General features: G+C 46.3%; 1 protein-coding gene across 1 annotated transcript in view; it reads left to right on the forward strand.

Moving 5' to 3' along the window:
• The window catches only part of LOC147102876 (dynein axonemal heavy chain 17-like), a 908,504-nt gene that overhangs the window by 124,124 nt on the left and 760,882 nt on the right, over positions 1–23,498 (forward strand). The window contains exons 14-15 of the mRNA XM_085963770.1: positions 9,624–9,740; positions 18,116–18,384. Of these exons, the coding sequence (XP_085819896.1) occupies positions 9,624–9,740; positions 18,116–18,384 (386 nt within the window). The remainder of the gene's footprint in view (positions 1–9,623; positions 9,741–18,115; positions 18,385–23,498) is intronic.

Here is a 23,498-nt window from a genome sequence, read left to right on the forward strand (position 1 = left end):
GACGTGAATGGATCAGGAAGATACGTTTAGACTGGCACTCCATTCAGGCACTGACGGTGACCAGTAAGGAAAAAAATGATGATGACGTCATACCTGAATGATTAAAAGACATCTTGGCCAACGCCAAGGAAGTGTTTCAAGAGAAACTAGGAACCTTGAAAGGCATCACCACCTCAATAAAAGTGGAAGATGCGGCAATTCCCAAGTTTTTTAAGGCAATTCGTCCAGCAGTCGAGGCAGAGCTGGAGAATTTGGAAAAGGCAGGCGTATTATCCAAGATAGATTGGAGCGAGTGGGGAACACCCATCGTCCCGGTCATGAAGAAAACGTTGAATAATGATAAATCTGAAGAACAGAGAAAAATTCGCATCTGTGGAGACTTCAAGGTGACTGTAAACCCGGTCCTTCACACGGTACAGAAGATATTTTCGCCTCACTATCCGGAGGGAAACGTTTCACCAAAATTGACTTGGCACAGGCATATCTACAGATGGAGGTTGAAGAGGCCTCTAAAAAGTATCTCACGATAAATACACACAAAGGCCTGTACCAGTACAATCGACTGGTTTTCGGAGTAGCATCAGCTCCAGCTATCTGGCAAAGAGCTATGGAGCAAGTCCTCCAAGGGATTCCGGGGACTCAATGCTACCTAGACGACATCCTTGTAACAGGAGAAAACGACAACGAGCACCTTGCCAATTTGGAGCAGGTGCTCACTAGGCTGAGAGAACGGGGCCTACGAGCAAATCGCCCCAAGTGCGAATTTTTCCAGAATCAAATATCATATTGTGGCCACATATTTAATAAGGAAGGGTTGCATAAGTCACCTGAAAAAATTGAAGCGGTCATAAAAGCCCCAGCACCTGAAAATGTTTCACAATTAAGGTCGTTCCTGGGATTAATAAATTACTATCATAAATTTTTACCGAACTTATCAACTCTTCTGCACCCTCTTAATGAACTGCTACAAACAGGAGTAATTTGGAAATGGAGCGAAGACTGTAAACGTGCCTTCCATAAATGCAAAGACTTAATCACGTCCAAGGAAGTTTTGGCTCATTACAACCCATCACTGCCAATCAGACTGGCGTGCAATGCATCCCCTTACGGCGTAGGAGCGGTATTATCGCATAGATTCCCTGATGGCTCGGAACGGCCGATAGCTTTTGCGTCACGCTCATTGAACTCAGCTGAGCGTAACTATGCCCAAATCGACAGGGAAGCACTCAGCCTGATATGGGGAGTGAAGAAATTCAACCATTACCTACACGGACAAAAATTTACCTTGTTGACTGACCATTAACCCCTCATCTCCATATTCAACCCTAAAAAGGGTGTTCCCATTATGACAGCGCAAAGGCGCTACAGAGGTGGTCCCTTTTTCTAGGGGCACACCAATATAATATAGAATACAAAGGATCAAAACAGCATGGGAATGCTGACGGTTTATCGCGCCTACCTTTGCCAATGGTAGAAGAGGCACCTACAGTAGACCCAGTGGAGATGTTCCACTCTACCATAGTCGAATGTCTACCAGTAACAAATTCTGCCATTGAAAGGGAAACGAGAAATGACCCGACTCTCTCACGAGTCTACGATTTAACAGTGAAGGGATGGCCAGCACATGGCGAACCACTGTTGCCAGCATTCTCGCAAAGAAGAGAACAGCTGTCAGTGTGCCGAGGAACCTTGATATGTGGATCCAGAGTGGTGATTCCACCCAAACTCCAGGATAAAGTTCTAAAGGAGCTTCACGAGGGGCATATGGGTGGAGTGAAAATGAAGAACCTAGCCAGGGCGTTTGTATGGTGGCCAGGTATCGATGGAGACATCGAAGAAATGACCAAGAGCTGCCTAGGATGCCAGAAGGTCCAAAACACTCCACCACAAGCCCCTCTACATCCATGGGAGTGGCCCTCATCTCCATGGCAAAGGGTACACATCGACTTTGCTGGTCCATTTATGGACTCGATGTTCTTCATCGCGGTTGATGCACACTCCAAGTGGCCGGAGGTAATAAAGATGTCCTCCACCACCACGGAAAAAACCATCACAGTATTAAGGACCATATTTGCCAGGAATGGGCTGCCGGAACAGATCTGTTCTGATAATGGACCGCAATTTGTGTCCGAAGAATTCAGGAAGTTCTTAAAAAAACAATGGGGTTAAGCACTACACGTCCGCCCCATACCATCCCGCCACCAATGGATTGGCTGAAAGGTTTGTCCAGACCTTCAAGAAGGCCATAAAGGCCATGGGTAATGAAGACATAAAACTTCAGCATAAGGTGGATAACTTCTTGTTTGCATACAGGAATGCAACACATATGGTTACAAACCAAACCCCCGCCATGATGTTCTTCAATAGAAGCCTAAGATGCCGGCTGGATTTGATCAAGCCAAACATCAGAAGGGACGTGGAGAACCGGCAATTTCAAGGCATGAATGAAAGGTCAACTAGAACCTTCCAGATAGGTCAAGTTTTGGCCCGGGACTACCGTACCGAGAAATGGCAGCCTGGAACTATTTGCACACGACTAGGACCGCTGATGTATACCGTGGACATTGGAGAAAGCATAATAAGGCGCCATGCTGACCAAATCATAGAGTCATCCGAAAAGGGACAACCTACACCACAACTCTATACGCCTAATGATGAAGTAGAGATACCCATAGTATCTACCTCCGATCCGGTGATACTGGAACCAGATGAACCCGACACTGGCATTCAAGCCGAATCAGCCTTGCCAAAAGAACCTACTACACCACCAGAAACTACTACACCACCGAGGCGTTATCCGGACCGAGTCAGGAAGCCTCCAGAGAGACTGACTTACAATTGATTACCTGCAGCAATGTGTAGATTATTGTTCTTGTAACATGTAATTAATGAAATCAGGCAGGGGGATTGTGATATACTTGAACAAATTAGTATTGAGAGGGAGGAGGTACTGGCGGTTTTAGCGGGCTTAAAAGTGGATAAATCCCCAGGCCCAGATGAGATGTATCCCAGGCTGCTGTGTGAGGCAAGGGAAGGGAGGAGATTGCAGGGGCTCTGACACAAATTTTCAGAACCTCTCTGGCCACAGGGGAGGTTCCAGAGGACTGGAGGACAGCTAATGTAGTACCATTATTCAAGAAGGTTAGTAGGGATAAACCAGGGAATTACAGGCCGGTGAGCCTAATATCAGTGGTAGGGAAATTATTGGAAAAAATTCAGAGGGACAGAATTAGTCTCCACTTGGAGAGGCAAGGATAGTCAGCATGGCTTTGTCAGGGGGAGATCTTGTCTAACCAATTTGATTAAATTTTTCAAGGGGGTGACTAGGTGTGTGGATGAGGGTAGTGCGGTTGATGTAGTCTGCATGGACTTCAGTAAGGCTTTTAACAAAGTCCCGCATGGGAGACTGGTCAAGAAGGTAAGAGCCCATGGGATCCAGGGCAATTTGGCACATTGGATTCAAAATTGGCTTAGTGGCAGGAGGCAGAGGGTGATGGTCGAAGGTTGTGTTTGTGACGGGAAGCCTGTGTCCAATGGGGTACCGCAGGGATCGGTGCTGGGTCCCTTGCTGTTTGTAGTGTACATTATGATTTAGATATGAATGTAGGAGGTATGATCAGTAAGTTGGCAGATGAAACGAAAATTGGTGGAGTGGTGAATAGCGAGGAGGGAAGCCTCAGGCTACAGGATGATATAGACGGGTTGGTCAGATGGGAAGAACAGTAGCAAATGGAATTTAACCCTGAAAAGTGTGAGGTGATGCATTTTGGGAGGACTAACAAGGCAAGGGAATACACAATGAATGGTAGGACCCTAGGAAGGACAGAGGATCAGAGGGACCTTGGTGTGCATGTACATAGACCCCTGAAGGCAGCAGGACAAGTAGATAAGGTGGTTAGGAAGGCATATGGGATACTTGCCTTCATTAGCCGAGGCATAGAATATAAGAGCAGGGAGGTTATGATGGAGCTGTACAAAATGCTAGTTAGGCCGCAGCTGGAATACTGTGTGCAGTTCTGGTCGCCACACTATAGGAAGGATGTGATTGCATTGGAGAAGGTGCAGAGGAGAGTCACCAGGATGTTACCTGGGCTGGAGCGTTTCAGCTATGAGGAGAGACTGGACAGGCTGGGGTTGTTTTCCTTAGAGCAGAGAAGGCTGAGGGGGTACCTGATTGAGGTGTACAAAATTATGAGGGGCATAGATAGGGTAGATAGAAAGGAACTTTTCCCCTTAGTAGAGGGGTCACTAACCAGAGGGCATAGTTACAAGGTAAGGGGCAGAAGGTTTAGAGGGGATTTGAGGAAAAGCTTTTTCACCCAGAGGGTGGTTGGAATCTGGAACTCACTGCCTGAAAGGGTGGTAGAGGCAGGAACCCTCACAACATTCAAGATGCATTTAGATGAGCACTTGAAACGCCATAGCATACAAGGCTACGGACCAAGTGCTGGAAAATGGGATTAGAATAGATAGGGCTTGATGGCTGGCGCAGACACGATGGGTCTAAGGGCCTCTTTCTGTGCTGTATAACTCTATGACTCCATAAGTAGCTTCATATTCTCCAGTTCTTTAGGCCTGCAGGAGCGGGCTCCAGTTCTTTAGGCCCACAGGAGTGGGCTTCAGCACGTAGGTGCTGATGAAGCCCGCTCCTGTGGACCTGAAGAACTGGATCCTGGGATGTGATTAAAAAGAGTGCCTGTGCTCTGGATCTGCTCCTGCAGGACTGCACGAGTGCATGGCCAGCAACGTATAGTGCGCGGCACCTACGAGATAGCTGCGCGGCCGCACACCTCCGCAGCTTAGGGGGAACAGTGCCTCTGACTCTGGCCTCTTAACCCTACCATTTGCAGCCATGTCTTCAGTTCTACGTGTGGAATTTTCTCCCAAAGCCTCTCCATCTCCATCTCCTCCTATAAGACCCTCCTTAAAAAGCCACTCATTGATCGCACCCCCCCCCCCCGCATTACCTTCTCCTTTGGCTCAGCATCCATTTTTGTCTGATTACATCTCTGTGAAGTGCCTTGAAACATTTTACGATGTTAAAGATGCTGTATAAATGCAAATTATTGTTGCTGTTATATGATAGTTCTTGTTGAAAGAAACCTGAATAGACAGTATCCTTCTGCATAGCTCATATGAATTGTCATCAATGCTTCCCATTTTTATCTTGCAACAGTAGACTGTGTCTAATGCTGTAATTAGCATTGCTATCTGCTTTCTGTGTTCTAATGAAATAAGCAACTTCAAAGGAGTTTAATTCATAAGAACGTAAGAAATTCCAGAACAAGAAAATGCCATTCAGACCATCAACTCTGCCCATCCAGAGTCTATGGGCTGGATTTTCATTGAGGAGGCGGGTAGGAGGCGGGACTACAACTTTCAGGGTTGTAGCCCCGCCGCCATCGAGTTCTAGCCAACCCATGTAATTTTGACTTGATTGACCTTGTTGAGCCCACCCAGCGGGCTCAGCAGGCCAATTAAGAGCCACCCGGCAACAGGTGACATCACAGATTGATATTTCATCTGTCAAGACCTTTTGACAGATAAAGTATCAGCGTTTGACAGCTGTTTGAAGCTGTCAAACACTGGCAATCTGTACTCCAAGTTAATTCCTTCCTCTCAGGATGATTTAGAGATCTCTCCGGAACAGAAAGCTGAATGCTGCAATTTTTGGCAGATCGTGGCCATTCCGCTTTCTGTGCCGGTGAGATGAGGGACTCCCGAGACCTGAAGGAAGGAAGGCTGTAAAGGTAAGTAAAACTCCTTTAAACACACCAAACACACTTACCTCTTCACTCATGCACCCATCACTCACCTGAATACCGGACATCTCGAACCCTCCAAGCCCTTCAGCCCGACGGCTCACCTCGCTAACTTGGCGTGGTTTGGAGCCATCGGGAATCCCACATTTCACCAATGAAAACAGGGATTAGGCTAAAAACTGCCTGTTAACTACCTGTTAACAGGCAGTTATTTGGCACTAATCCCCTTCCCGCCTCAGGGAGGCGGGTCCCAGTGCGTGTTGGGTACCCGCCTCCTTTGAAACTGGCATGGAGGCGGGTTGGGGGCGGGATGGGTTCGTGCCCCCCGATTTCGGGATTTTAAACCCCACACACCTCCAATCCTGCCTCCACGGCTGAATGAAAATCCTGCCCTATGCATTACTATTTTATCATTGACCCCCCTTCCCACACCACCTGTTGATCCCCCACATTAGTGAATCTTCATTTATTTTCCCAACCTCCCTCTGGACTTTCCAGGCTAACAATCTGTGCTGCCTTATGTTCTGCTCGGGTGAATTCCTTTATCACTGGAATTGATATGGTTGATGATTAAGCAGATGTAATTTGACATAGTACATATCAACCCTCCAGAAGACTACCTGTTCAGCAATGAAGCTATCATGACCTTTAATAAAATATATCTTGTGCAGATGCAATGCCATGTGGAAGAAAAATCCGAAAAAGTTACCGTCCTGCCTTTTATAGGGATGAACACCTGATTAACAGAAAAAGATGCTAAATTCTGATTTGATATTGTCACATATCACTGGAATGGGCAATAGGCTAGAAATAAATCATGCACATTTTAATGTCTGGGAACATTGTCCATATATTTTACCTCATTCCTTTACAGTAGATAAGTTGGATAAGCCAAAAGAGTATACATTCAGTTTTCTGGTGAATCCAATTGAGGCACCAACTAACTCAGCATTGTGGTAAACCACTGTCATACCTGTCTGTGTCTGTATGTGTATTCCACTAGGTACAGGTCTGGACATGCCTCGGCTGACTCCTCCCACTATTCCAGGTATATAAGTGACTACCTCCCAGTCCCTTAGTATTCTGGACGGGTCGACCACTCGAGACAAGACCTTCATTCTTTAGTTAATAAAAGCCTGATTGTTACTCGCTCAACTTCAGTCTTTTGAGTAATTGATGGCGCATCAAGCATAGAATGAGATATGAACCTGGGACCTTAGTGTCCCCACCCCTGCTTCAGTCCATCTGCTGCTGAAACCATCATCCATGCATTTGTTACTTCCAGCCTCAGCTAATCCAATGTTCTCCTGGCCGGCTTTCCATCTTGCACCCTGCATAAACTTACGCTCATCTAAAACTCTGCTGCCCATATCCTAACGCACACCAAGTTCCGTTCACCCATCACCCCTGTGCTTGCTGCCCTAAATTGGATCTCAGTCCATCAATGCCTCTATCTTTAAGTTCTCATCCTCGTGTTCAAATCTCTTTTATGCCTTGCTCCTCCTTATCTCTGTAACCTCCTTCAGCCCTACAACCTTCCACCAACTCTGCATTCCTCCAATTCTAGCCTCTTGTGCATCCCCCACTTCCTTCACTCCACCATTGAGAGCAGTGCCTTCAGCTGTCTAGACATTAAGCTCTAGAATTCTCCATAATCCTCTCCACCTCTCTCTTTAAGATGCTCCTTAAAATCTACCTCTTTGTCTAAGCTTTTGGTCGCCTGTTCTAATGTTGGCTCCTTGGCTTTGTGTCAATTTTTGTCTGATTATGCTGCTGTGAAGTGCCTTGGAATGTTTCACTTTGTTAAAGGTACTAAATAAATGTAAGTTGTCATTGCTCATGCTTGCTTTATGAACTGAACTATTGGGAGAACTTAAGAAATATATCTAACTCCTTCTTGAATATATTTAATGAATTGGCCTCCACTGCCTTCTGTGGTAGAGAATTCCACAGGTTCACCACTCTCTGGGTGAAGAAATTCCTCCTCATCTCAGTCCTAAATGGCTTACCCCTTATCCTTAGTCTGTGACCCCTGGTTCTGGACTCCCCTGCCATCGGGAACAGCCTTCCTGCATCTAGTCTGTCTAGTCCTGTTAGAATTTTATGTTTCAATGAGATGGGTGAAGAAATTCCTCCTCATCTCTGTCCTAAATGGCTTACCCCTTATCCTTAGACTATGACCCCTGGTTCTGGACTCCCCCCACGCCCCCCCCCCCCCCCGCCCCATCGGGAACATCCTTCCTGCATCTAGTCTGTCTAGTCTTGTTAGAATTTTATAAGTTTCAATGAGATCCCCTCTCATTCTTCTAAATTCTAACGAATATAAGCCTAATCGACCCAATCTCTCTTCATACGTCATTCCTGCCATCCCAGGTATCAGTCTGGTGAATTTTCGCTGCACTCCCTCCATGGCAAGAACATCCTTCCTCAGATAAGGCGACCAAAACTGCACGCAATACTCAAGGTGTGGTCTCACCAAGGCCCTGTACAACTGCAGCAAGACATCCTTGCTCCTGTACTCTAATCCTCTCGCTATGAAGGCCAACATACCATTTGCCTTCTTAACCTAACCGCCTGCTGCACCTGCATGCTTACCTTCAGCGACTGGTACACAAGGACACCCAGGTCTCGTTGCACTTCCCCTTTTCTCAATCTATTGCCATTCAGATAATAATCTGTCCTCCTGTTTTTGCCACCAAAGTGGATAACCTCGCATTTATCCACGTTATACTGCATCTGCCCAATCACCCAACCTGTCCAAATCATACTGGAGGTTTTCTGCATCCTCCTCACAGCACACATGCCCTCCCAGCTTTGTGTCATCTGCAAACTTGGAGATATTACATCTAGTTCCCTCGTCTAGATCATTAATATATATTGTGAATAGCTGGGATCCTAGCACCGATCCCTGCGGTACCCCACCAGTCACTGCCTGCCACTCGAAAAAAGACCCGTTTATTCCAACTCTTTGCTTCCTGTCTGCCAACCAGTTCTCTATCCAAGTCAGTACCTTACCCCCAATCCCATGTGCTTTAACTTTGCATGCCAATCTCTTATGCGGGACCTTATCGAAAGCTTTCTGAAAGTCCAAATATACCACATCCACTGGTTCTCCCTTATCTATTCTACTAGTTACATCCTCAGAAAATTTCAGTAGATTAGTCAAGCATGATTTACCTTTTGTAAATCCATGTTGACTTTGTCTGATCCTGTCACTGTTTTCCAAGTGCTCTGCTATTACATCTTTTATAATGGACTCTAGCATTTTCCCCACTACCGATGTCAGGCTTACCGGTCTATAATTCCCTGTTTTCTCTCTACCACCTTTTTTAAATAGTGGGGTTACATTAGCTACCCTCCAATCCATGGGAACTGTTCCAGAGTCTATAGAATTTTGGAAGATGACCAGCAATGCATCTACTATTTCTAGGGCCACTTCCTTAAGTACCCTGGGATGTAGATTATCAGGCCCTGGGGATTTATCGGCCTTCAATCCCGTCAATTTCCCTAACACCATTTCCCTACAAATACTGATTTAATTCAATTCCCCCCTCTCATTTGACCCTATATTCCCGACATCTATGGGAGGTTATTTGTGTCCTCCTTTGTGAAGACAGAACCAAAGTATGTATGTAATTGGTCTGCCATTTCTTTGTTCCCCATTATATCTTAAGCTAGAAGCGCCATATGATCTCTTGTGGTGAGAGCTGATGGCTTTTGAGTTACGTTCACTGTATATGGAGGAGACATTCATTCAGAGAATAACCTTGGTACTGTATTCATATTTAAACTTTTTTTTATTAGTAGATATTTGTACAAGCATAATTGTTTATTGTTTTATTTGGATGCATTTATACACAGAACTTTGAAGATGACTATGCAGTGTTTCAAAGCAAGATTGATGATTTTGACAGAAGGTTGGGAATGATCATTTGCCAGGGATTTGGTGACTGTTCAAGCATTATATCTGCTGTGAAGGTAAAACAGGATTATGAAAATGTTCTTGAGACTAGGCATAAAATAAAATTGCATGTTTGCTACTACAAATAGGTTATTTGTTACAAAATAAGTGTTTGTCTTTTGATTATATACTTTTCCATGGGACATTGCTCCTCTTATACAGTTCTACTGAGAGGTATGCAACTTTTCAATAGTGCCAACATTGCCACTGCAAGCTTCTACAGCAGCATACTGATGAGAAATACATACATTTTGCTTGTTGTCCATCCCAGGCTGAGATAAACAGTGCACTACAGGAAATGTCCTTACTTGAGTGGATCTCAAACTGCCTGCATTTCTAGTTTCAGTTAATAACATGAAGGCCTGCAGCAGCTTAAAGGAGAAATCACCATTTTCAATATAGCCTGCAGAAAGAAGCTGTGCAGTTAAAGACATGCCTGACTGCAGTCTGCAGAGAAGCAGTGCAGCCTGTTTTAATGAAGAGGCTGTAGAAATCTTGTTGCAGCATGTGCAGTTCAGGTGGGACCTCCTTTCGCCAAGATTACTGTTGGGTGAATAAGATTAAGGGAGAGCAAGATAGGGGAAGGCAGATAACTTGACAGGAGATGGCAGATTTGATTAATGCAAGTAACACTGTTCAGAGAACTTGGCACCTTGGTTCCAAGAAATGCAATGATTTCACCAGGAGGAGCAAGATTGTGGCCAGCTCATATTTCTGCACTATGTCAACTATTACTATTGTGAACTGTTCCTTCCTATCTATCCATTTTCTCATGAGTGCCCATTATTGCACTGTGCACTTCCCAACCCCTCCCTTGCACAATGTCATCTCATTCAGTAGAAGACTGGACAGGACAACCCACTGCCAAATCCTTCTATGACCAGTACCTACATGAGATGATTGACCTCCAACAACCACAACTATCTTCCTTTGTGCTAGGTATGACTCCAGCCAGTGGAGAGTTTTCCCCCTGATTCCCATCGACTTCAATTTTACTAGGGCTCCTTGATGCTACACTCGATCAAATGCTGCCTTGATGTCAAGGGCAGTTACTTTCACCTCACCTCTGGAATTCAGCTCTTTTGTCCATGCTTGGAACAAGGCTGTAATGAGGTCTGGAGCCGAGTGGTCCTGACAGATCCCAAATTGAGCATCGGTGAGCAGGTTACTGGTGAGTAAGTGCTGCTTGATAGCACTGTCAACAACATCTTCCATCACTTTGCTGATGATTGAGAGTAGACTGATGGGGCGGTAATTGGCCGGGTTGGATTTGTCCTGCTTTTTGTGGACAGGACATACCTGGGCAGTTTTCCACATTGTCGGGTAGATACCAGTGTTGTAGCTGTACTGGAGCAGCTTGGCTGGAGGTGCGGCTAGTTCTGGAGCACAAGTCGTGTTGGGGCTCATAGCCTTTGCTGTATCCAGTGCGCTCAGCCGTTTCTTGATATCATGTGGAGTGAATTGAATTGGCTGAAGACTGGCTTCTGTGATGGTGGGAGCCTCAGGAGGAGGCCGATATGGATCATCCACTCGGCACTTCTGGCTGAAGATGGTTGCAAACGCTTCAGCCTTGTCTTTTGCCCTCTCGTGCTGGGCTCCGCCATTGAGGATGGGGATATTCATGGAGCCTTCTAATGCCATTAGTTGTTTAATTGTGCACCACCATTCACGACTGGATGTGGCAGGACTGCGGAGCTTTGATCTGATCTGTTGATTGTGGGATCGCTTAGCTCTGTCCATAGCATGCTGCTTCTGCTGTTTAGCATGCATGTAGTCCTGTGTTGCAGCTTCCCCAGGTTGGCACCTCATTTTTAGGTACGCCTGGTGCTGCTCCTGGCATGCTCTTCTGCACTCCTCATTGAAACAGGATTGGTCCCCTGGCTTGATGGTAATGGTAGAGTGAGGGATATGCCGGGCCATGAGGTTACAGATTGTGGTGGAATACAATTCTGCTGCTGATGGCCCACAGGGCCTCATAGATGCCCAGTTTTGAGCTGCTAGATCTGTTCTGAATCTATCCCATTTAGCATGGTGGTAGTGCCACACAACATGATGGAGGGTGCCCTCACTGTGAAGATGGGACTTCGTCTCCACAATTTTCTCTTGCCAGAGAGCTGCCGGCGGACCGAGCACGTGGCTTTGCTAGGATCTTTGAACAATAAGGGAGTGATGGGTTATGGGGAGCGGGCAGGGACATGGAGCTGAGCCCAAGGTCAGATCAGTCATGATCTCATTAAATGGCGGTGCAGGCTTGAGGGGCCAAATGGCCTACTCTTGCTCCTATTTCTTATGTTCTTATGCAGGCTTCCCCATGGTGCAGGGTGGCATTGACTGCAGCACATCATTTGCGAGTGCCGCATGTCAACTCTGACGTACTGCAACCGAAAGGGATTCCACTTCCTCAACGTCCAGCTGGTGGGTGACTATCGGCAATGAATCATGCAGTTCAATGCCTGGTATCCTGGCAGCAGTCATGATGCCTTCATTCTACGGCAGTCCACTATGCCACCTGTATTTGAGCCACCACGGCAAACCACAGGGTGACTACTGGGTGACGAGAGCTATCCACTGACGACATGGCTCATGACTCCGGTGTGAAATTCATGCACATGTGTGCAACATGCATACAATGGAACCCATGCTGCCATACGAAATGTGATAGAGCAAACCATTGGCATGCTGAAATAAGGCGTCCGCTGCATGGACCGATCTGGAGGAGCCCTGTAGTACTCGGCAGAGTGGCTGTCAAGATTCTTGGTGGTCTGCTGCATGCTGCACAGCCTCACCATCATGAGGTCACACCCCTTACCACCAGCTATATGGTGAGCAGCTAAGGAGGAAGAGGAAGGGAGGAGGCAACCTAGATAGACCCACACCTTACCTTCCCTTTGTCACTGACCACCACAGCATCCGCTTGGCCACAATGCAAAAATAAAAGCCAACAATAAATAAATAAACATTCCTAACCAAATTTATAAATAAAATGATGCCACATTGCATACAAACATAAACTAATCACCCTTGTGCATTCCCTTAGTGCCTGTCTTCCATGTGCCTTTGCCTGTCCTTGTGCTCCTACACTGTGCTACCCCAGTGGCTGCAGCATGGCTGGTGGAAGACTGCTGGCTTTCAGTGGATGAGACTGCAGATGACCTTGGAGGATGACCTTGGCATCATGGGTGGGTCCACAAGTGTGTTAATGGAGTTGGCCACCACTTCCATGCTGGAAAGGATGGGCTATAAGCTGCGCAAAGCACTGTGCCGGACTCCTCCATGCTCCTTGACATTGCACACAGGCATTCTGGCAGGTTTCCCAATGCACCAAGCATTTCATTATGCATACCTATCAGCCTTCTTCTGTAGCCTGCCCCATTGAAATGCTCATCTGAATCCTCTGCAGCAGAAGTCGTATGCGACCTCGTCCTCTGGTGAGATGGCACCAATGCTATCCTTGCCCCCTGCTCTGGCTACAGCCCACTCATTCCCGGTGTCTCACCACGTGCAGTTCCCTCCTCTATGTATCCTCTAAATTACGTGCACTGTCAGTATCTGAGCTGGTGGCTGCAAGTGTGAAATTGAGGGACGGCGTTTCTTCATCACTGTCTTGCTCTTCCACCTGTTGCTCATCCACCGAGCCAGGTTGCAGTTCTTGGGTAGCTGGAAGGAGAAAGGCACAAGGGTAAGGTTGTGGTGAGGGGAAGGGGGAAGGGGACGGAAGCAAGAGGTGCATGCTTAGACCAACTGCAGCTTGTAAATCAGAAGAGATTGTTGGATGAGAGGAAGTGTGATATGAGAAGGAGGATTAGGTATGAGGATAAGAACAGAAAATGCTGGAAACACTCAGCAGGTCAGGCAGCATCGAGGAGAGAGAAACAGTCAACGTTTGGAGTCGGGAACCTTCGTCAGAACTGGATAAGGCTAACCTGTGAGGCAAATGCACTGTAGATCCAAATTAACAAGGCTTTCTGTTCTCATGCAGGAAAAACTGGCATATAATTCACAAGCTATAGGAGAAATAGCAGATATCCATCAATTCACCCAGGAAGGCAGAGGTAATGGAGATACTGGGATCCCACTATGTGGAGTTGATAGCAAAAAGAGACATGGGAGGGCCTGCACCCACAGTTAATTTGTGCAGAACAAATGCTAATATTCAAAGTGAAAGAAAAAGCTTTAGTCCTGAGACTCGTAATCTGTGGAGATCCTTACATGAGCAGAACAGAAAGGAAAAAGTGTCTAGTAGGAAACTCAGTGCATTTTTCTGTCCTTTTGTAACGACAGGAAGAAACAACAAGCAGACAAAAGTGAAATGGCAGCACCTTCAACTGCAGTGACAGCAGATATTTGCCCACACTGTCATTCACTTGGGGTGATTTAGATTTTTTTGATATGGAGTGCACACTAGATAAGGCACAGTGCACAAGGAAGTCAGAGGTAGTAGAAGTATGCAATGATGTTCCTGAGTAGAGGCTAAGGAAAAGCCAGCCTCAGCTGAAGAGTATCCAGCCAAAGATCTCAGGCATCTTGCCATGAAAAAAAGGATGCCAGCAGAGCATCAAACTGAAGGCGCTGGAAAGCCTCTGAAAATATGTGGCAGATAGCAGGGATTGTGATAGAGTACAGTGCCATTTTTTGCAGCAGTATTAGAAAGGGCCTCTCTGCATGCTAAGCATCCTGGAGTGAGTAGTAGCTCTAGGAACCTAAGTATATGTCCCACAGAACACAGAGACCTCCTGACACATAATTCCATGGGTATATTGAGAAATTATCTTCCAGGTCTATACAGCTTGATGGCTGGATATATGGGAGGGTCAAGATCTTCTGCCTCATGCGCTTGACCTTCTAGGTTGCCTTCTGTTTTTTTTAATGTTTTTTTTAATGGGATGTGGGCTTCGCTGGCAAGACCAGCATTTATTGCCCATCCCTAATTGCCCTTGAGAAGGTGGGGGTGAGCCACCTTCTTGAACCACTGCAGTCCGTGTGGTGAAGGTACTCCCACAGTGCTGTTAGGTAGGGAGTTCCAGGATTTTGACCCAGCGACGATGAAGGATCGGCGATATACTTCTAAGTCAGGATGATGTGTGACTTGGAGGGGAACTTGGAGGTGATGGTGTTCCCATGCGTCTGCTGCCCTTGTCCTTCTAGGTGGAAGAGGTTGCGGGTTTGGGAGGTGCTGCCTAAGAAGCCTTGGCGAATTGCTGCAGTACATCTTGTAGATGGTACACACTGCAGCCACGGTACGCAGGTGGTGGAGGGAGTGGATGTTTAAGGTGGTAGAGGGTGTGCCAATCAAGTGGGCTGCTTTGTCCTGGTAGGTGTTGAGCTTCTTGAGTATTGTTGGAGCTGCACTCATCCAGGCAAGTGGAGAGTATTCCATCACACTCCTTACTTGTGCCTTGTAGATGGTGGAAAGGCTTTGGGGAGTCAGGAGGTGAGACACTCGCTGCAGAATACGTATCTTTTGATCTGCTCTTGTTGCCACAGTATTTATGTGGCTGGTCCAGTTAAGTTTCTGGTCAATGGTGACCCCCAAGATGTTGACGGTGGGAGATTCAGCGATGGTAATGCCATTGAATGTCAAGGGGTGGTGTTTAGACTCTCGCTTGTTGGAGATAGTCATTGCCTGGCACTTCTGTGGCGTGAATGTTACCTGCCACTTATCAGCCCAAGCCTGAACATTGTCCAGGTCTTGTTGCATGCGGGCATGGACTGCTTCATTATCTGAGGAGTTGTGAATGGCACTGAACACTGTTCCTCTTCCTCTAACATATAAATCATAAAGAGTGGACTCTATATCAGGAAATCTATTTTGTAGCCTACTCACTTATTTTAGGGAACTTAGTCAAAATATAAATCCGTCCTGCCAGATTCCAACTGGTTTAAGGCCCTATTCCATATTCCATTGCGGCCTGGGGCAGGCATCTGAAATTTGCGTCTGAAGGAGGTGGTAGTTTCATTAAAGTATGCAACAGGGGGCGCAGAAGGGCACCATGCTATTTCCATGCCGGATATCGGGGCCATGAAATTCGATAATCCCCGAAAACGGGTGCGAGGATCGTGGTGCATGATAACCTGCGTCCATTAAGTCCGATACAGGCAGCATGCCAACTTAGTGCTGCCTGCTCATTTAAAGGATCTCTGCATCCAGCCAGTGCTAATCGTGCTGTTCATTGGCTGCACGCATCAGCAGGGGGCCCAAAATCGTGACAGGTTAGCACCTTAAAGCTAGCCTGGACTACATAAAGACAGCCTGCAACTCTTAAAAGGGAGGTGTATTGTGGCTGGAGTAGGTGCTGGAAGTCATTCTACAACTGATTTGAAGTGGGAAACACTCAATAATGGCACAACGTGGGAGATAGCGTGCTCCAAGGTTTTCCGACACTGCACTGGAGGCCTTGGTGGAGGAGGTGGAAAGGAGGAGAGATGTGCTGTATCCACAGGGGGCCAGGGGGCCCTCCAGACAAACGCTCAGAAGGCTGTGGGAGCAGATAGCCATGGCAGTCAATGCCAGGAGTCAAGCCACGAGGATCTAAATGCAGTGCCTCAAAAAGTTGACCACATGAGTGGTTAAGGTCAGTGAATGCATCTTCAAATGCCTTATCCCATTAACTGTACCACTAGTCTCAGCAACTGCCCAATGCACCACACCCCCATCACTCACCCGCCAACAAACTTGATCAATCAGGACTTCTACGTAACATTCATAGCTTCTCCTCACCATCACACACTTAGTACTGCTGCAAGCCTCACACCCACATCTCACAGCTTGCACGCACTGTCAGCTATTCATGTATGACAGCCACATCACCCAAACAGATTGCATGACACTCACTGACACATTTCCCTCTCTCTTGCAGGACAAGGTGGCACACAACCAGAGGTAGCAGGAGCTAACCGGCGAGGGACAGGCGCACCTCACAGGATTATGCCCTTACGTACATGACTGCAGTTTTAGCTTTAATATTGGTCTGTCATCTGTAAAGTGTCAATTATAGAAGAATGGCAGCTTGTTGCCATTATGTTTATCTTTGCTGACCTTCTAATGTCATTAAACTTCTTTCTGCACTGCAGTGGGGTCCTATGCCACCTCCTTTCACATGGTTCAGGCAGCTGTATTGGCAGGCTCTTGCTACCCACACCCACTATTGCATCTCTTCTGCCTAATTTTTATCAGAAAAATATTTATATTACTCTGAGAAGTTTGTTGTTATCCTTTTAGTTCTTCTGGTTGGAGCCATTAGTTCACCTGCTGGTTTTGCTTTAAGGACAGTCTGGGTTTAAATCCTGCAACAATGTCCTCAAAACAACTTCCTCTGACCCCCTCCCCACAAATTCTCCAGGCCTCCCAGGCACAGTCCACAAAGTACGGGTGGGACTTGTATCTTTATCCCACCACCACCCAACAATATTAAAATGAACTGACCTTGGAATTTCTGGTCGACAGTAGGGCCAGTTGGTGGCAGTAGTCCCATCCCGCTGCACTTAAGACGGTGAATCACAGGAGTCAAACTTTCAGGGCCACTAACTAATCAACCACTTGGCAGAGTGAAAAGATTTTCACTTGTGTTCTTTTTAAAAAAATGTACTTTTCTTCCTCTTTTAGTTCACCCTTACCACGTGACCAAAGTGATCAACAAGTGACATGCTCAAGGCTTTTCACTAATCTTTTTTCAGTGGGTCTGCCAAATGGTATGTTGGACAGGGAATCCTAATTTTGCCATGGCACTATTCTGTTTTTTGATCATTTTATTGTTGTAATATTGTTATTTCATGCAATATTGTACAGGGTGTGTGCAAAGGGAGTCACACCCAATTTCATAAAGTTTCTATATTTTATGTTCATGTTGTCCAAAAGCGCGCTCAAAGATCAGATGTGTTTCTTTTCTCCCATGAAATTATTTTTTTTATCTTCACCATGACCAATGATACTTGGAACTGATCTTTATATGAAGACTATCACAGTGTTTCATATTGATTGCTATGGGTTACAACAACAAATTGCATTTGTGTAGCATCTTTAACACGTTTCACAGAGGTGTAAGGGAAAAAATGGACACCGAGCCAAAGAAGATATTAAGAGCAATGACTAAAAGCTTAGTCAAAGAGATGGGTTTTAAGTAGAGGTTTGGATGAGCTGAAGTTTATGGAGGTTCAAGGATAGGAAGCAGGCTGGGAAAGCTTGGAATGGTTGAGTCTGGAGGTGGGAATGACATGGATGAAGGATTACAGTGAGAGATGGGTGGAAGTAGGGGTGGAGGGGGACGTTACAAAGGTAAGACACTAATTGGTAATTTGGTTTTTACAGTTTTTACTCTTGAATTACGATGCATACTTTTAATAATTAATTATTATAATTCATATATATTATAATATTATGCTTCTCTTGTTTCAGATGTTGAACATGTTTGCATTTTTCATTAAGCGCCCATTGATAAAAGAAGAAGTGTCTCAAAAGTACCCAATCCTAGTTGATATGATTAATAGTGATTTAGATAATATCAAGTCAGTGTTTGATGCACACTTGATTGCAACTGCAGCTAGGAGCGGTGTTCCTACCATCAGCAAAAATATGCCACATGTAGCTGGTGAACTGAAATGGGCACAGGAAATTAACGAAAGAATGGAAGCATCAATGAAGAGTTTCAAATCCATTCATCATTCGTAAGTGTTTACAATGCTGGGGTAACTGGTGTATATAAAAGCAAATATTTGACTTGGACTATTAAGCACAGAACAAGAAGACAGAGGGTAACAAGCAACACTAGAGATTAGATAAAACTTTTTCTACTCCAGAATAGTGGCTTTATGAAAAAGATTCCTAGCAAAAATATTTGAGGCTGAGTCAATTACATTTTATAAAAAGGAATAGGATAAGTATATGGGGGGTGAAGTTCCTTGTCATTTTTGATGCAGTAACAATGTATAAACGACGCAGGGATTTTTTTCTTGCAGGAAAATCACCCGATTTTCACCATGAAAATACTTCCTCCAAGTTTCCTTGTGCTTTTTCACCCTTCCCGCAATCTGCCCACCGTGTCCTGACTGACCTAACATATATTATGACGAAGGCCAGTGGCGCTGGAGCTCCAAGGTTCCTGCTTTTCCACTCCTAATGCACGCTGGGTAACAAACTGAGATTGATGAGGTGCAGCTCTGCCAGGTTCAACTGACACAGAGTTTTTGAGACAAAAGACTCTGGAGAGTTTGAATAGCCATTTATGCAGCTGGGAAACAATTTTTACAACAATTTATTTTTGCCACCTTGCCTATACACACCTCAAGTTGCTTCTAACAAGGTCAGACCACCAGTAGAAAATCATGCCCATACACAGTGAGGGCTTCTCAGGCACAGGTATGACAGTCCCCATGGGCGTACTATGGTAGGCAATTATCATGGAGGAATAGGAGGAGACTCACAGGGTAGAAGAAAGGTTACTCATGAAGCATTTAAGGAAGATGTAGCCGACCAGATATTACCCCTTCTCCATAGAATATACAGGCAGCGCAATCATATGAGCACCTTACTGAGGAGTTGTGTATAAGAAGAGTGCACTTCACCAAAGAGGCAATAGGGCAGTGCTGTCACCTACTGCATGAAGATCTGTAGCCATACTCAACCCCCACACTACTCTCTGGCTATGAACATACTACGAACATATGAAAATGACAGGCAAGAAAAGAACAGCTGGTCCACCAAGCCTGCCCTACACTGATGATGACTGGAGCATCATGACGAGACACTTCTTACTCCCCCCCCCCCCGCCCCCCCACTGCAGCAATGTCATCTCCTGGGAGAAGCAAAAACGCAGGACCAAGAATGGGAAAAAACCTCTGGAAAATTTCTCTCTGACCTCCTCAGTCGATCAAAACCAGTCCAGGAAATTAGATTGACCATGCGAACATTATCTGTTAATCCACTTATCTTCTATATGATGTAATCTCTGTCCCAGCCAAGAACCAGTCCAGCTTCTTCTTGAAGCACACACCACACCAGCTGGCAATGCATTGCAGAAGCTCATTACTCTCTGGGAAAGGAAGAATCGTCTAACATCTCTTCTATTCCTACTTTTGCATAGTTTAAATGCCTGTCCCCATGTCCATCCTAACATGCCAAACTAAAATAATGTATCAATAGGCATGCAATCCAGCCCTTCCATTATTTTAAATACCTCTATCAGGATGCCTCTAAGTCTACGTTGCTCTAGATTCAGCTCTTTAAGCTTATCTGCGTAACTAAGATTTCTTTAAGCTAGGAATTATTCTCTTAGCTCTCCCCTGAACCTCTTCCAATACCACTGTGTCACCCACCATGTGAAGGGACCAAAACTGGGCACGGTACTCAAAATGCGATCTAACCAAGGACCTTTATAATGACAGAATAGTGTCCTTTGATTTGTGCTGAATGATTCTATTCTTACCACCCAATACCTTGTTTGGTTTGGCTACAGCTTCTCTGCATTGGTTGTGAACCTTCAATGATCTGTGCATAAGAACACATAGATCCTTTTCTCTCTATATAGCTTTCAGTATTATTCCCCGTAAATGTTAAGTGTATTCTGTGTTGGTACTGCCTTACTTCCTTCTTCCCAACTTTCTAATAAAGGAACATTCCTTCAACCACTGCCCATCCTATAACATGCCAAGTTCCCCTCCAAGTCACACACCACATCAGACCTCTTTGCCTCTGCATGAGCTGGCCAATAATCATCACCTGAGTGAATATGTCAGCAACAAATAAATGCATCATTTCCTGTGTGACTCTAACCTCCATGAATAACAAAGCTCCATGTCAGTACATATTCTATTTTTAATACAATAATTGCGATAAAATGTACAGAAGTCAACTTATTGATGCTAGTCCTAGCCCAACCACCTTCAGCTGCTTCATCAATGACCTTCCCTCCATCATAAGGTCAGAAGAGGGGGTGTTCGCTGATGACTGCACAGTGTTCAGTGCCATTCGCAACTCCTCAGATAACGAAGCAGTTCATGCCCACATGCAGCAAGACCTGGATGACATTCAGGCTTGGGCTGATAAGTGGCAGGTAACATTCGCGCCACACAAGTGTCAGGCAATGACTATCTCCAACAAGCGAGCATCTAACCACCGCTGCTTGACATTCAATGGCATTACCATCACCGAATCCCCCGCCATCAATATCCTGGGGGTCACCATTGACCAGAAACTTAACTGGACCAGTCACATAAATACTGTGGCAACAAGAGCAGGTCAGAGGCTGGGTATTCTGCGGCGAGTGTCTCACCTCCTGACTCCCCAAAGCCTTTCTACCATCTACAAGGCACAAGTAAGGAGTGATGGAATACTCTCCACTTTCCTGGATGAGTGCATCTCCAGCAACACTCAAGAAGCTCGACACCATCCAAGACAAAGTAGCCCGCTTGATTGGCACCCCATCCACCACCTTAAACATTCACTCCCTCCACCACCGGCGTACCTTGGCTGCAGTGTGTACCATCTACAGGATGCACTGCAGCAACTTGCCAAGGCTTCTTCGGCAGCACCTCCCAAACCAGCGACCTCTTCCACCTAGAAGGACAAGGGCAGCAGGCGCATGGGAATAGCACCACCTCCAAGTTCCCCTCCAAGTCACACACCATCCTGACTTGGAAATATATTGCCGATCCTTCGTCGTCGCTGGGTCAAAATCCTGGAACTCCCTCCCTAACAGCACTGTGGGAGTACCTTCACCACATGGACTGCAGCGGTTCAAGAAGGCGGCTTACCACCACCTTCTCGTGGGCTACTAGGGATGGGCAATAAATGCTGGTCTTGCCAGCGACGTCCACATCCCATGAATGAATATATTTAAAAAAAATCTCCATGATACAGTCATCTCTCAGAACAGCAGCACATGGCAGACCTCTGGCCTTCCCTCTCAGAGCACTACATCAGTTGAATGTGCGATGTGACACCAGCCTGCCGAGGAGCAAGCTCCACAGATCAAGGCAGCAGTGGCTTCATGCCATGAGAAGAGGGCTACCTTAGTCCAATGACCCATTTGTAGAACATGATGAGCCAGTCACCTCTTACAATCCTGGCCCTTAGGTTGCACCTAGAAGATGCGCTAAAAAGTATATGCAGGCACTCAGAGGAAGTAAGGTGTTAAATTTGCATTTATATAGTGCCTTTCACAACCTTATTTATCCCTCAATTAACATAACAAAAACAGATTATCTGGACATTATCACATTGCTGTTTGTGGGAGCTTGCTGTGTGCAAATTGGCTGCCACGTTTCCCACATTACAACAGTGACTACACTCCAAAAAAGTACTTCATTGGCTGTAAAGCGTTTTGAGACGTCTGGTGGCCATGAAAGGCGCTATATAAATGTAAATCTTTATTTGTTTACAATGACCAAGCCATTTCTTTCACACTGATCACCATTGCTGGAGGTAACATTATGTCTCATCAGTCACTCCAACTTACGAAACCACTTCCAAAGGTGCACCAATTTGTCCATGACTAGAAAGTGGTGAAAATAAAGATTTTTATCTGTGACATCACAGTAACGGAAACTTTATACCAACATTTAATAAAACACCCAAGTGGCTACCCTTGTGAATCTACTTGTGTTTCATCTTTCTCTTACATGTGCTACCCCTGTGGCTTCAGCAGAGGCAGAGGCAGCCTGCTCACTTCCCTGCTGTGACTGCACAAACCCTTTTGGCAGACGTCCCCTGGGTTTTGGAGCCTGTGATGGCCCCTTCAAAGTCTGCGGGGGAGAATTTCGGTGGCGCCCCGAAAAGGTTCGCGCCCCAAGCAGGAGGCTCTTGGGGCGCTACCAGTGAATTTCGTGGCGCTACATGCAACAGCGCCACACACATCGGCACGTAGCGCTGTGTCATTGCAGACCTCCCTCCCCTGATTAATGGGGAGGGGCCTAGTGCTGCACACACCGGGGCCCTGCTGGACCACCGGGGAGCAGGGTGCCGGGAAAACAGCCCGGCACGATCACGGCCGGCACCCTGAAGAAAAAGAAAGGGGTAGGTGCTGGCATTTGGCCCCAAAAAAATGGCTGCCCGACACCTGTCGTTTAACTAGCGTTGCCACGGCTGCAAATACATTACCTTGACCCTGTCGGACATAATGTCTGGCGATAGGTCAGGGGGTGCAACCGAAGTTTGCAGCCAGGGTGTGAGCAGGGCTACTGCCGCTGCTAATCTCTCGCTGAATTTCGCGGGAGGTGTCAGCAGCACCGCACCCGGGCCCCAAGAGCTTTGCGCCCCCCGGGGGCGCTAACGGGAGGCACAAAGCAACCAAATTTTTCCCCTGCATCTTCTGCGACTGTGCAGGGCCAGACTTGGCCATTGCAATCCGAGGAGGCATATGGAGCTCTGACTGCAGCGGGGGTGGGTAGGGTCAACGGGGGAAAAGTGTAAGCACTTTGATAGGAGCCCCCACTTGCATGTCCCCTCTCATCATCATCCCTCTCTTGGGCCACCCACACTTTCCTGCTAGCAAGGAGCTGGAGCAAGGACCCACTTCTACTGTTGGGTGCACTTATGTCTGGTGACGGTGCGCCCTCAGAGGCTGGAGGCTGCATGAGGAGTTGTCTTCCTCTTCCTCCTGGACAGTGGGGTGGGGGGCGGTGTGACTCTTGATGGACCTGTGGGAGAGTAAAGAGATGAGTTAGATATGTCATATGAAGAATGGTACAGATACCATTATACACATGATGAACATTCACTGGCTGCTGACATCAGTCCCCATATGAGTGACTGCTGTATGCCACGTGGCTGTATAATATGTAAT

This window comes from Somniosus microcephalus, chromosome 21 (genome assembly GCF_052327205.1).
Source record: "Somniosus microcephalus isolate GS21.2 chromosome 21, FLI_Smic_1.0, whole genome shotgun sequence".
NCBI classification, from domain to species: Eukaryota; Metazoa; Chordata; class Chondrichthyes; order Squaliformes; family Somniosidae; genus Somniosus; species Somniosus microcephalus.